Source organism: Sceloporus undulatus, chromosome 5 (assembly GCF_019175285.1).
Source record: "Sceloporus undulatus isolate JIND9_A2432 ecotype Alabama chromosome 5, SceUnd_v1.1, whole genome shotgun sequence".
In the NCBI taxonomy this organism is placed as follows: Eukaryota; Metazoa; Chordata; class Lepidosauria; order Squamata; family Phrynosomatidae; genus Sceloporus; species Sceloporus undulatus.
The window spans coordinates 6170947-6186314 of record NC_056526.1 but is presented as its reverse complement, the minus strand read 5'-3'; the positions used below and the strand labels follow the sequence as shown (position 1 = coordinate 6186314).

Here is a 15368-nt window from a genome sequence, read left to right as displayed (position 1 = left end):
TCCAACATTTTATCCTATCCTTCTAATTTTGGAAAATGCACATAACAAACCCTGGAGTTCTTTATAGCTGCCACAATTTAATGCAATTAAACTACTGCAAAATTGTATCATTAGGGTTAAAAAAATTCTTGTAAATGCAAGAACTCTCACCCCAAAAAGGGGAGGAAACTTCTCACCATGGAGAGAAAACTTATACTCTTTCTCATTCTTGTGAAAAAGAAATGACACAAACAAGGATTTACATCCCTAATTTGAACATTCCATCCATCATTCTTGCTTGCAAAGGATGGAGACAGAGATTTATTGCAAGCAGTATGATATTTCCTGTAACACACATTCTCGCTGCCAGAATATTTTATTTTTATTTTATTTTTATTTTTGCCGGTGAAACAGGTTGTGCAGGTTTGTGAAGTACTATCAAATCACGTGAACTAGATTTGATTCGAAAGGGTTATGGACTGAATGTCCATGCCACAGCCAATGGTTATTTTTCAATCTGCCTGCAACTCTTTCTTCAGCCAATATTGATTCTACCTGTTGATTCAATAGGACTGATCTGGAAACGTGGAACTTTATAATATCAGGCTCAAAGATGCCACAACTGCAGTAGTACAGGGCTGATTCTACACTGCAGAATTAAAGCAGTTTGACACCACTTTAACCGTCATGTCTCCATCCTATGGAACCCTTGGATTTGTAGTTTGTTGTGGCACCACTCTGGCATCCTCCTTTTCCAGGACATGTCCTACATTTCAGCCTTCTGTCCCGGAGGAATTCCAAAATGGTTTCCACTTTCACCAGAATTAAGAAGCATGAATTTACATTCCTATGAGTGTTCGGAGCTTTTAATTGAACATGTCCTCCATTTTTCTTGACTTTGCAGTGTCTTGTCCTCCTTTGCAGTCAGACTATCTGGTCTCCCTGTGGGCACCAGAGCTCTCTGGCAGAGAGGGCTCAATATTTCAAAAAACTACAGATTTGCATAGCTCTGAGCCATGGCAGTTAAAGGGGTGTCAAATGGCATTATTTCTTCAGCGCAGATTCAGCCTAGGAACAGCAAACAATACTGGGTTGGGAACAGTCATTATTACAGAGCTTTTCCAAACCATCATAAAGCTGCTTCTGTCCTGGCCTCTGTCTTCTGCACACTGGCATCCATAGCCGCACCACCCTACCTTATGCCCTTCCTAACAAGCCAGTCGGTATTTATTTGTGTTTATTTTCATTTTTTGCACTATTGGGCAATCATGGCACTCCATTAGGTAAAAGAAAAGGAAAGGAAAGGAAAGGAAAAAAATTGTGCGGGGAGAGAAAAGAAAAATAACCTGCTTGGGAATAGAAGAGGAGCATATTCATGCCTGCTTGCATCACGTGACTATCTGCATATCAGAAATGCTTCAGAAGGATCTTATCACCCTCACTCAATAGCAGAAAAGCAGCACAACTGGAAGGCATTGACAGGTTTTGCCCATCAATGAAAAGGAACATTCCAGCAGCAGATGTAATACAGTGAGCCCTCCCCATTCTCTGGGTCTAGGGGTGCAGGATCCCCATGATAGTGGGAAAACTGCAAATTAAAAAAAATGCAATTTTTTTAAACCTGAGAGAACATCTCTCTAGGAATCTCTAGGTTCTCCAGTGCAACTCTATGATCAACATCCACTGGAAATTGACCACAGAATTGCACTGGATGACTTACAAATTCATAGAGAAGTGTTTTGCCTAGGAATTTCTAGATCCTCCATCGCAACTCTAGGGCACTGGTGGGCTAGGAGATACCTAGAGATAACATATTACTCAAATCCACAAAAATCAAAGCCACAAATATGGAGGGCTGACTGTACAGACTGGCTACTGAACAGACACAGTTTTGTGTGATAAGTTGCAGCCACAGACGCTGCCATCCTGCTCTAATTCTACTTTTCCAACCTGCCCTTGGAGTAAATGGGGCTGTAACTCCCCCCTCCCAAATTTGTGCTCTAAATGTTAGAAAAAACATGTGAGCTAAAGTAAATCTTCAGTTCTCAGTATCTGAATCCAAAATAAAATATAAAGAATCCACAGAGTGCTGAGCCAAATCCTCACATCAGAAAACAAAGAAACATGTCTCCCAGACTCATTTTACCTTCCCAAACATCACTTGAGAGTGATGCTAGGTCTTCATATAACCTTCTTTCTTAATGCCTAGAATGGGGGTAATGGGTACTGTCCCAAATTTAAGTGCTAGTCCCACATAAAGAGTGTTATGGTGTGACTCTGGAGAACAGAGTTCAAATCGCCACTCAGGCACAGAAACCGGGATATCAGAGTGTGGCCAAGGTGGCAAAAGTCATTCATGAGAAAGAACACACAAGCTGGGAGAGGCTGCAGCAGTTTACTTTTGCCTGAGCTTACTGGGAAGGGCAAGATTCTGCCCCCTCATCTCTTCTCCCCCTGGCTACTTTAACTGATTACAAACCACTTTTGCACTCTGAACTCAGTCTGCAGCAGTGGAAGTAAGCTGAGGACAAAGGGAGGAAAGTGGGAGGAGGAGAATGAGAAAAACTGGGACATTTTAAAAGCAGAAAAAACATGTGGGCTAAACATGGGATTTCTGAAATCATGAGTTGTCAGAGAATTAATCGGTACTATCTCTACCAAATCAGGATGGCTGGAGGGTATTTGGGGAGAAGGCAGTATATAAATCCCAGAAATAAATGAATGAATAAAGTATGTGATTACATCTGTTGCACAATAACCAAAAAATACAATCACAGGTGTAAGGTGTACAACAGCAACGGGATTCTAGCCTTTGATATGAGTATCCCCTGATCCTAAACTGAAGGCAACCGTGCTGTATAGGAAGAATGTCCCATGTCCCCAATCTCATCCTGATCCCCTTCTTTATTCCACAAATCAGTTCCCAGGCCCAAATGCAATGTGATTTCAGCATGGGGCTCTCTGCCACAGTTCCCCCAGCATCTTCCTTCCAGCTGCTGAGCAAATCACATGCTGCAATAGCTGGATTACCAACTTCTTGTTTCACTGGCTTGACTCAAGCAGTCACAGCTGCCGCTCCAGCTCAAGCAGCAAAGCATTCCAACTGATGGCAGAAGCTGCAGATGCCAGGGCTGCCGTCTGAACATTTCCTCTCCTTCCCACCCCTCCTCCCAGCTCAAAGCAGCAAAACAGAGCACAGTCCACAGCCTCCTTTGCAATTATTTGTGTTCATGTTGCACTCCATTAGAGCCACAGACAAAGATTTCTTTTTCTGATACACACTGCCAACCCAAATGCAGCCTTGAAGAAACCATTACTCTGAGAAGGGAGCACAAATGCCAAGCAAGAGGGACTTAGATTGTCTCCAAAGTCATTTTCTACTTTACAAAGAGGAAAGGATGGGGTAGGGGAAAGTTGGCATGTTGGTTGAATTTTCCAAGTTCAGTTTTCCACATCTGAGTACCTCATATACCTAAATGGTATACCCTCCAACTGTTCCTATTTGGCAGGGGCTGTTCTGATCTATTATTATTATTATTATTATTATTATTATTATTACTATTACTATTTCTTTCCCACTTCTCCTCAAGGCTTAAGGCAGGATACAGCATGTTAAAATACAAAACACAATTAAAAACACCAACAGTTAAAATGCAGTACTACAAAGCTGTTAAAATACACTCATAAGAGCACATTCTTTACAAACTGACAGGGCAGGCCTGCTGGAAGAGATGTGTCTTTAATGTTGTTTTAAATGCTGTCAGCATTTTCAGCTGTTGTATCTCTTCCAGAAGGTCATTCCAAAGTCTGGGGGCAGCAGACAGAAAAGTCCTCTAGGAAACAGTTGCCAGTCTAGTCCTGGCCAGTTGGAGCAAACATTTCCCAAAGGAGCTGACTATATTGCAATAGCAATAGCAGCTTCATTTATCTACCACTTCATGCTGCACTAAGCAGTCTCTAAGCGGTTTAGAACTGTAAACTAATTGCCCCCAACAAGCTGGGTACTCATTTTAGCGACCTCCAGAAGGATGTCAGGCTGAGTCGACCCTGAGCCCCTGCCTGGGATTGAACTCACAACTTTATGGTTTGTGAGTGAGTGGCTGCAGTACAAGCATTTAACCACTGCACCACCAGGGCTCCTGTATGGGGCAGATTGTACAGGAGAAGGAGCTCCTATAGGTAACCTGGACCCAAACCATTTAGAACTTTAAAGGTAATAACCAAGGAGATTATCACATACCTCTTTTCACCTGATCCGGGCACAGGCTGGACACAGGCTTAAACGGGTGAAAACAGATCTTATCACACACCTCCATGCTTAACGTACCTGATCCAGACTCCTGGCAAACTTTTCAAAGAACGGAAAAGTATTGTTCTTTGAAAAGTACACCAGGAGTCCAGATTGGATACACAATGTGGCTGACTTAGGCACGGAGGCATGCAATAAGATCTGTTTTCACCCATGTGTGTATTAAAGGGGGTTAGCAGCACTGGCAATCACATTGGAATAAACATGGTATCTAGGAACAGGACGCAAAGAATGAGTGAACAAAATATGCACAAAGAAAGAGGCTCTCATGGAACACTTCACGCCATGCAAGCTCCCCCTTCCACAACAAAAACGTGGTCTGAAAGCCTCTGGCACAGGCCAGGTTATGATACAAGCCAGCCTCAGCTAAGTAGAGTCTCTAGTGACTGGAAGTGTGTTTGTTTGTTTGTTTGTTTGTTTCTCCCAGAATTGTGTAGCCCTTCAGTTGTTGTTGAGCTCCAATCCCTAACATTCCCCAGCGTTATCTCAGCTATGGCTTCTGGGAGTTGCAGTCCAACAACTTCCTGAGACAAACACAATAACCACCCATATCCTGAAGGAAAATAAAACATACTTTGGATTCAAAGAAAATGTACTGAAATTTTCCAACACACTGAGAAGAGGGTAGTCAACACTGTAGACTTCCTAGATGCTCCTATTCCAAGGTGCATGGAAGAAGGAAATGGCAGCCCTCATCAGTGGTGACTATTTTTGTAGTAACTATCATCACATACCCACAAAAGAACCCCAGAAAGTGTCAGTCTGGGAATGTTGCAGTGATAAGAATGTACAGTATGTTTTAAAAGAGCTTTCTTGTGACAGATTGGATTGCAAAATGGGGAAGGCAGGCTTTGGAAAACTGCAATGGGTTTGCCTTATGGACTCACCAACCTCCATGACACAAAAGAGGAGAAGCAACATCACCCCTCTTCCCTCCCAAGTACCCACATCCTGATTCAGCCCAGCTCTAAAGAAAATGGAGTGCATTCTGGTTAGAAATATGACTTACTGCACTGCTACAGGAAATATCCTTCACTTTAAGCCAGGCCAAATCCAATGTGCCTTCACCCCTGTAGCAAGACTGCAACTTCTCTTTGATACGGTCATTTATCTTTTTCAGAACAAAGATGCAAAGAGCTGACTCGTCTAAGGACTTCATTTTCCTCTTCTGCCCCTTGGAGAAGACAGTGAAGAGGATATCATCCTCAGGTCTAATGCCCAAAGACCTGGCCAAGATGGACCCTGCCTTTGACAAGTAGGCCGCCTGAATCAATCGGTATTCCACCCCATTCTTCTCGCAGCCAATGGGCACTTCAACATAAGAGTTGAAGGCCTTGTCTTCCTTGCACAGACGGACTAACTTGGAGGTATAGACCTGCTCCTTGGTAGTGGAGCCAGGCGGAGAAATCATCTCAGGCTGGAGGGTCAAAAAGTAGACAAAATTGCCACTGCTGAAACCATAGATGTAGTATATATCGAAGTCGGGAATGATGGTGAATGTGTCCGATGGGATCTTGATCATGGAGGCCACAAACTCATCATGGAAGACGTAAGCAAACATCCCTTCTGCCTCAGAGTTCTTGGGCAGCTTTCTGCTGGAGATGGTTGGGAAATACTCCGGCTTGCCATCCACGGCAGTAGCAAAGAACAGTTTGTCGTCCATGTTGTGGTAAGAAACGATCACTCCAAAAACAGAACCACTCTCGTTCACCCCGGAGAGGTAGTGCTCCTTGTTGTGGAAGGGCTCACCAAGCTTAAAAAGGTCATCCAGCCTCAAGAGTTTACAGATGCCCTGGTATAAGCTTCCACAAGCAATCAACCGGTTTTCTTTGTAATCTATGAGGAGCAATTTGTTGATGTTGTTCATTGATATCAACTGTTCATTACAAGGCTGGACTAGTCTGGGAGGATAACACTTTGGGTTGTCAATATCCGGGCCTGTCTGATGGGACGCCTGAATCTCCAGATCCCCTGAGAGTTTGTAGATCCAATTGACAGCCCCCAAGTAAATGTGTCCTTTCCTTTCATCTACCACCAAGTGGTTGAAATAGACCTCAGCTGTGTCCACGGTGAAGTTGAGAAAAGGTCTCTTTGGGTGAGAAGGCTGCTGCCTGGCGACTGAAGGCAACATCTTTGCACAGAGGAGAAGGTGCAAAACCAGGCAGGTCCATCGCCACATGTCTCCCACCATGGTTGCAAAATAATAACAACAATAATAATAACAACAACAATGTTTTTTTGTATTCCCAAAGTGGTGCTGGGGAAAGATGAATGATGCTGAAGCACCAAGTGGTTTCTTACAAAGCACTGATCCTGCAGTGGAGCTTATCCTAAAGGAAAAGAGAAAGAAGAAAGGACAACACATTACTGAAAAGCATTCCCCCTCACCCATCTCCCTCCTTTGAGAGCCATGCCATCTTCAGAGAAAGCCTATTTAATTGCTAATCCTTGTCTTTTCATCTCTGCATTAAGACTGGCACAAAGGGAGCCCGTTGAATAAAGAGATGCCAGGGAGGAATAAACAAACAGCCAGGCTTGCATCAAAGCGGGAGAACATACTACAAAAGTGACAGCAACAGTCAGAGCTCTAGTAAACTTAGCACCTTCCAAGGCATGGAAGGTGAACCTTGGATCTCTCAATGTTTTGAACTACATCTGCCACAATACCCTGGTACTAGACATACTGGGCAAACATTCTGGAAGTTCACATGCCTTTCAACTGTCCCACTTAATCCGCTGTTGCCTCACTTGTTCAGCTGCTATAAAACTGTCCGCTTCTCCCTCCTTGTTGTATTTTCCTGCTTTGTCCCCAGCTTGCTTCAGCTGATGCAAACCGAGTTCAAAGTTCAAAAGTAGTTTGCACTCCATTAACTCCACAGAGAGAGAGGAGAGGAAGAGAATCTTACCCTTCCCTGTAGGCTTGGGCAAAAGGAAACTGCTGAAGCCTCTCCTACCTTGTGTCCTTCCGCATTAATAACTTTTGTTATCTTGTCCATATTCTGATGTTGTTTGCTTGCATGCATCTTTGTTTTCATCAATGAATGCTGGAAGGTATGAATCCAAAACCATCAGAGGGCCAAAGGTCCCCCACCTCTGTTCTAGGGCAATTACCTAGTACTATTTCATATTTATGTATTAGAGAGATGGTAAGCAGGTCACCTTCTCCTGTCAAAAGGATGTCATAAGAGAAGTCAGAGAAGTCAGAGTTGTGTCCTCAAAAGGTGATGTTGCACCTTCCAGCTCCCTCCAGCCCATCCTAGCCTTGTTAAATAAACATAATAAAAATGCCTTCACTAACTGAGCTTTTATGTGGAAGCACTCCAAGTCTTCTTAAAAGTGTCAAGAAGAAAGATGAACCAATTATGCTTGAGAAAACCCAGAGAGAGAGAAACCACGGTAGGAAATCTTTACAAGCTATGCCTGAAATTCCAAGCAATGTACAAAGCGAGCCCTGGAACTGCTGGTGCGGAGCTCTGCCAGAGGCAGCTATGACCTTCTATGCCCAGTGAGACTGTAACTTGACGGGACCTGAACTCCCATGTTTGAATGTTGCATTGCAAAGCTTCCCTGAGCTGTGTAAGCCCCTTTAGCATTACTACTGCTCCTTTACAGATAAGAATCCTGAGCTTTAAAAAATGGGCAAAATGTGGGTGACAAACAAGGCTCTCAGAGGTAACTGGACCACACAGGTTCCTCATCAACCCCATTAGTTCCACCTCGAAGACACTGTAGGGACATGCCACCCTTCAGGGATGTGTCTGTTGTTGCTGTGTGCCTTCAATTGATTTCTGACTTATAATGACATTAAGGCGAACCTATGATGGGGTTTTCTTGGCATGATTTGTTCAGAGGAGGATTGTTTGCTGTTGCCTTGCCCTGAGGCTGAGAGAAGGTGACTTGCCCAAGGTCACTCAGTGGGTTTCATGGCTGAGCGGGGATTCAGACTCTGGACTTCAGAGTCATAGCCCAAAACTCTCACCACTATGCCAAGCTGGCTTACACATTATGGTCTGAATCCTACTGTCGGTCTGAACTAGGTTCTGCAAATCATTTCCAATATCAATTGGGCAAATGGCAGCAGCACACGTCACTTCCGAAAGTAGACACTTCAGACTGTAACATTTGAACGGCTCTCTGGAAAGAGATGAGACTTTCAAAATGAGACATTTTAAAAATTACTAATTTTGACTCCTCATTGCACTCCCACCGATCTAAATATGGTAAAGATTCCTACTCCAGGGAAGGCAAAGCATGGAATAATGGGGGGCAGGTTTGCCTGAAGAGAACCCCTGTGAATGCACAACAGGGATCCCCGAATGCAGGTTGTCTTTGGAGCACTGAGTCCCCATTTGCCATATGTTGAGTGCCACCCCAAAACAACAAATCGGGAAGGATCTGGCTCCCTCAAGGGAGTCATCAGGTATTTCTTGCCCAAGGGAAGTCTGCCAGGGATTTCTTGCTGAGTCTCAGGCACACTCCATCCATCCAACCCACTTCCTTCCCAAAACCCACAGAGACACAGGAAGTGTCTCTCTCTCCCAAATGCTTGTGGCTCAGATCCGAGAACAGTGAAATTACAGAGCTTTTGGAGGAGAAAGCAAACAGCTAATGTGATAGCAATATCCTGCCTATCATCACATAGGAGTCCAAAGAGGCTGATTAAAAACAAACACCAAGGAAACAAAAGATAAAGAGACAGTGAAAATGAGGCCGGAGGCTCGGGATTGTTGGCGCTTTGTTTATTTCCAGATTAAGCCCCCAGCCAAGATTCAACAGCAACTTAGACTGGCAAGCAAGAGCCAAAGAGGATGCTGGAAAGATCAGCCAGCAAGGCAGAAAAATAGAAATGAGATGTGCACAAACACACACACACAGAGGAGTGTAAAACCTTGATTGTTTTAGGATGCATCTACAATGCAGAATTAATGCTTTTTAACACTGCTTTAACTGCCATGGCCAGTGGCATTACTAGCGTTGGTGTCACACAGTGTGGTGGTGACTCATGGTGTCACTCCATAGACCTACTGGACAGTGGCATCACTAAGATTAGTGTGACCAGGTGCCTAGCCCGACACTGCTGCAGCCATCTCCCTGGGCCTTCTGAGTACTACTGTATGCCGGACTCAGAAGGCAGCTGCCACCCCACCCCACAGCTTTCCAAGTCCAACATGGCAGCCCCCTCCCCCTTCTCTCGGTGTACCACCCCACCAGGTGACATCCCCTCTGGGGTGTCACCCGGTGAACTCCACAACCCTCTGCACACCCTTAGTGGCACCACTTTTCCTGGGATGCAGATGGGGAGGAAGATCTCACCTTCCAGAACCCATCCTGCCACCCCCGCCCCCCCCCCCCCCAGCCAAGACAGCAAAGAACAGTTTTTAATCACAAAAAAATCTCCACTGTCCAATGAAAAAAGAGAGGAAAATCACAACAAAGAGCCTTCTCCCAGATGACTACAGCAGAAGGGGAAGGGGAGGCTGCAAAAAGGGAGAACAGAGAGAAAGGTTCATGGCTACACTTGCAGCCTCATCCCCAAAGGGGATCAGCATGCCAAGCCAAGTCCCTGCTTTCTTTATGGGGTAGAAAGGGCCTTGGGATGCTTCACCATTGCCTGGTGTCACTCCTTTTTGATGATGTCACCCAGTGCGATCTGCACCTCTTGCACCATCTTAGTGACACTGCTGGCCATGGCTAAATGCTATGGAATTCCGGGATTTATAGTTTTGTGAGACAGTTAGCCTTCTCCATCAAAGAGCTCTGGTGCCACAACAAACCCCAGGATTCCATAGCATGGAGCCATGTCAATTCAAGTGGTGTCAAACTACATTAATCCTGGAGTGTGGCAGCAGTCCTAGTCATGATTATGACATTATCACCACAATTGTAACTCCCTCCCCAACCTAATTTTCCGCATGTCAATTGCATAGGGAAAAGGAAGTCCATTCTGCCAGTGATTGAAGCATAGTTGAATTACATTTCTGTCACGTTAGGGAGGGTGGGGTCAGGCCAGGAGAGGTGACTTAGGGTCCAAACAGACAGGCCAAAATAAAGCTGCTTTGAGTCACTTTGGATGTATGCTGATTAAATGACATACACATCTTAAGAGGCCAGAAGCTGCGCCAAAACTGCATTCCAGTCCTTAGGACTGGAGCATGGCTTTGGGGTGGCTTCCAGCCTCTTAGGATGCATGCAGCATTTAAACAGCATACCTCCAAAGTGACCCGAAGCAGCCTTATTTTGGCCTGTCTGTTTGGGCCCATAGTTCTAAGGCCTCATCTGACTGCAGAAATAAGCAGTTTGACACCACTTTAACTGTTATCACTTAATCCTGTGGAATCTTGGAATTTGTAGTTTTTGTGCAATATTAAGCCTTCTCTGTCAGGGAGCTCTGGTGCCACAACAAACTACAAACCCCAGAATTCCACAGCACTGAGCCATGGCAGTTAAAGCAGTGTCAAACTGCATTCATTCTGCAGTGTAGATGCATCCTAAGACAATCAAGGATTTACACCCCTCTCCGTGTGTGTGTTTCTGCACATCTCAGAACTCATTTCTGTTTTCCTGCTTTGGTGGCTGATCCTTCCGGCATCCTCTTTGGCTCTTTGCAGAGTCCAGCCAGTACAATGATAATAGCTCAGCAACTTTTTAAACACCCTTTCTTTACATTTCTTCAATTCTAGAAGCTTGTCATATTTCATTTCATTTTAATTTAATTTTTAAATATCCTTGCTTATCAACAAGCAGGGGGTCCATTGTGGGAAGGGAATTTCAGAGCATTGGGGCAGGCACTGGGGCAGCCCCATCTCAAATCCCCACCTGGGCCATCCAGAAGCATGCTAACAAGTCCTCAGAAGCAGCAGCATTGCTCAGGTTGGTTTTGCATGAGCCTTCATTGCAGAAATTGCTAAAAATTATTGGATCTGCTATACCGGGAGGGGAAGTCTCAAATCATATGGCGGTATTCCCCAAGGAACAAAAAAATTTTGACCGCCCTTAGGGAAATAGTGAAAGAGGGACTACGATATCCTGAAATCCACCCCCGCCCCTTCCTCAACATTGTGCTGAACTCTTCATGCTGCAAATCATATTTTGCTTTCTAAGCCACTTGGAGCCCTTTAAAGCAAAAGGGCTGAGGAGCTCTGAGGAGGCAGCCAGCTGTGAGATTTTTATGGGCTGTGTGTGGCTGGGTAGCCACACAGTGCTGATTAAATACCCTCCGGCCACGCGCCACGCTGCAGCACACACAGCAAGGAATGCAGCTTGGCATTCACCCTACCTCTATTTCTCCACCTTTCTTCACTGTGGACTTCAAAGAGGATCTGAGATCCTACAACATGCTTGCCTACACTCACCAAGCCAAATAGTGGTATGATGATGGCAAGAATCATAATGACCCTAGGCAGGCTCAGTCTGCCCCCTCTGCTGTATTTTCCCCAATTGGCAAAGACTTTCCCATTTAAACAGGTTATCAGCATTAACCAACCAGGGTAGTGGGAATCACAGAATCACTGAATTGAAAGAGATCCCCAAGGGCCATCCAGTTCAACCCCCAGCCATGCATCGAAGCACTCCCAACACATGGCCATCCAAACTCTGTTGAAAACCCTCCAAAGATGGAGACTCCGCCACTCTCTGAGGCAGCATGCCCCCCTGTTGAAGAACTCTTACCATCAGGAAGTTCATCCTAGTGTTTAGATGGAATCTCTTCTCCTGTAGCTTGATAGGCAATTAGATGTGCTGTTTTTATATGCAATGTATAATTTAATCATTTTAAGTGTTTTAAGGTTAATGTCTGAAAGGTAGTTTAAGGTGCCACTTCCCATCTGAGCTTGAAAGCTAAGCAGGATTAGCCTTGGTTAGTACTTGGATGAGAGAACACCAGTGAATAAAGGTGCTGGAGGCACTATTGTAGAGGAAGGAACTGGCAAAACCACCTCTGAGTATTCTCTGCCTAAGAAAACTCTATGAAATTGATGGGGTTGCCATAAGGTGAGAGGCAACCTGAAGGCACACAGAGACACACACAGTTTAATGGTTTTTAAACATTTGTGCGCCATATCATTTTAGATGTTCTGTTTTAATTTATATTGTAAGCTGCTTTGAGTCTCATTTCAGAAGAAAACGGGATACAAAACAAATAAATAGAGATGATTGTGTTCTTTTCTCTTTGTCATTGATTCTGCTTTCCCCCAGGATTGCCACATCTGTACTCCTTTGGCTTTAAAAAGGCCATCAAGATGGATCTCTTCCGACAGGCTTTCCCTGAATAATACATTCGGTCACTCCACTGATGTTGACCATCATTTTGATCACTCCCAACTGGTTATCTAACGTCTCTGCTTCTTCCTGTTTTGATTGTTTTAACTAATGGTTTTAATGATTTATTTTATATTTTATCATTGTTATATTTAGAAAGTATGTTATATATGTAAGGAGGGAGGGGAGGGGGATTTATTTATAGTGTAGAAATTTATTAGAGTTTATTTGTATTTTATTTGTGTATTGTATTTTATTAATGTATTATTGTACTGTATTTTACTCTGATTGTAAGCCACCTCGATCCTATGGGAAGAGATGGGATATAAATAAAAATTTATTGTTATTATTGTTATTATTATTATTATTAGCTTTATTATTATTATCCAAGCTTTCCTTTTTTCTCAACCCCAGTTATGTCTGGCATATTTTGTTCTGTTTATCAGGTGGAATCTTAGCATCCCGCGGAATTTGTACTTCACTGTTTTCAAGAATTTTTCCAGGCTTATCTTTGAATAAAATGTCTCATGAAGTCGCCGTAAACAGGATGACAACAGCAGAATTAAAAAGTGGGCCTTTTACTGGGATTCACTATGGCTCTACCTTTCCATGGCAATGGGACTGCATGCTCTTGTGAGGCAAGAGGCTATGGTGACAGCAGCAATGCTGCCAGTAGGGTCTCCCATGTCAGACAGACTTTTGCTGAGCTGCCACCTTAAATGTGCCAAACAGCTCCTGGGCAGTAGCAGTAATGGGATTCACACTGGCAGAGAATCTCTCAGAGACATTGGCAGTTGCACTATAGCTAATGCTTTAGTGCTGCACAGGAGGAAGCATGGTAAACCCCTTTGACCATGAAAAGCCTATGATGAGACTATCCAAAATGAAACAAGAGATAGTGCCAGAAGATGAAACTCCCAGGTTGGATGGCACTCAATGAGATGTTGGGGTAGAGCAGAGGGCATTGTGTATAATGGATGCATCTGGACTCAAGGTGAAAGGACGTTCAGCTATTGACATAATGTGAGGCGAAAGGAAAGTTTGAAGCTGCACAAAACAGATTATAGGAACATGAAATGTGAGGAGTATGAATCAGGCGAAGCTAGACATAGTAAAACAAGAAATGGAAAGCAAATCATGCACACTGTTATATCAAAGATACATTTTCCAGGGGAATGCTAAAAAGAAGCACAAAGGGAGAAGCTGCATGCGATGACGCCTAGTGGTTTCCATGTCAGTTGGGCAGCAAATCCACTCAGGTTTTCATCTGGGCTTGAAAGGAGGTGTTGAAGGTGCTAGTTGTCTCCTGAAAGCATGTCCAACACCATGGAGAGCTCCTTTGAATGTATTCAAAACTCAGCATGGATTCACCTCTTCCGTGACCTGGGAACCACTAGCTACCACTGGCTGTGTGTGAAAGCCTCCTCCGCGTCCTAGCAACACAACAAGGCCTTCTTTTTTTCCGTATCCCTCCACTTTACCAGCTCTGCTTAGGGACAGCTGGAACAGTGGGCTGGGCATTTAATAAAGCCCTGCCAGCTTTAATCCAAGGCTGCCTTCTTCCCGTTCCTTTTGCTTTCCTCTAGGGACGCCAGAGAAGGAGGGATGGAGAGAGAGGGAGGGAAGCCTTTTGCGTGGGATGCTGACTGTGCAACCTCCCGGCAACAGATTCCCTGTGTAGCAATTCAGCACCGAGCTCAGCTACACAATCCTCCTTAATCTCAGCTAAACATGTTTCAACCCCTTCTGGCTTCTTTTAATAAACCCTGATTACCATGGACAGAGCATTTCTTTGGAAACCTGTATGGAGAGAGACGAAGGGGGGGGGGGAGCAGGCATGGGATTGGAGACATCATTTCCCCCAACAAAAAGCATTTTCCAACTGAAGCCAAGGCCTCTCCCTCCCCCCCCCCCCCCCCCCCCATTATAAGTCACAGCCAGGTGGAAATGGAAAGCAGATGATCCTACTCAGAAAGTGTCTTTGGCTGCAGAAAAAAATCCAGTTTGACCCCACTTTAATGGCCACAGCTCAATGCTGTGGAATCCTGGTGCCACAACAAACTACATTTCCCAGAATTCCATAGCACTGAGCCATGGCTGTTCATATGGGGTCAAATCAGATTCTTTCAGCAGTGCAGATGCAACCTTTTGTTCCAGGCTTGAAGTAACACAAAGATCTCTCTCACTCACACACACACGCACAGGAATGAAAAAGCAAGTGGCAGCATGTCTAGATTAAATTTCTGCACCATTTTTCCAGGAAATTTCCAGAGGTTACTTAATTCTAGACCGGTCAACTGGATGATTCAGGCCAGTATTACAGCCATCCTGGGAGATAGTCTCCTATATAAACCAATGCCAGGTAAATCAAAAACATGAGAGCCAGCATGGTGCAGTAGTTTAAGCATTGCCTCTGGAAACCAGTGTTCGAATCCCGGCTCAGCCATGTAAACCCACAGGGTGACCTTGGCCAAGTCTATCAGCCTCAGAGACTGGCAAATGCAATCCCCCATTGAAGAAACATGCCAAGGAAACCCTATGATACATTCGCCTTAGAGTCACCAAAAGTCAAAAATGACTTGGAGGTATCAAAGAACAACAAATCAGAAATAGAGCCCTTTCACACTACACAGATATAGTGCTCCTATACCACTTTTGCAGACACAGCTACATTATATGAAATTCTGGAATTTTCAACCTGGTGAAAAACTAAGGCCCTAAACAGACCAACAGTTTCACCAGCCTATGGGCAGACTTAGGGAGCCATTTTGGGGGATGCCGGTCTACACGGTGCATGCCATCATGGCACCCCTCTGGTGCTGTA

General features: G+C 44.5%; 1 protein-coding gene across 2 annotated transcripts in view; it reads right to left on the bottom strand.

Moving 5' to 3' along the window:
• Window positions 1-15368, bottom strand: part of PLXNA4 (plexin A4) — a 611693-nt gene that overhangs the window by 553879 nt on the left and 42446 nt on the right. For both annotated transcript variants that reach the window (XM_042470005.1, XM_042470006.1), the window contains exon 2: window positions 5298-6618. In XM_042470005.1, coding sequence (XP_042325939.1) covers window positions 5298-6479 — 1182 coding nt within the window. In that variant the 5' untranslated portion in view covers window positions 6480-6618. The remainder of the gene's footprint in view (window positions 1-5297; window positions 6619-15368) is intronic.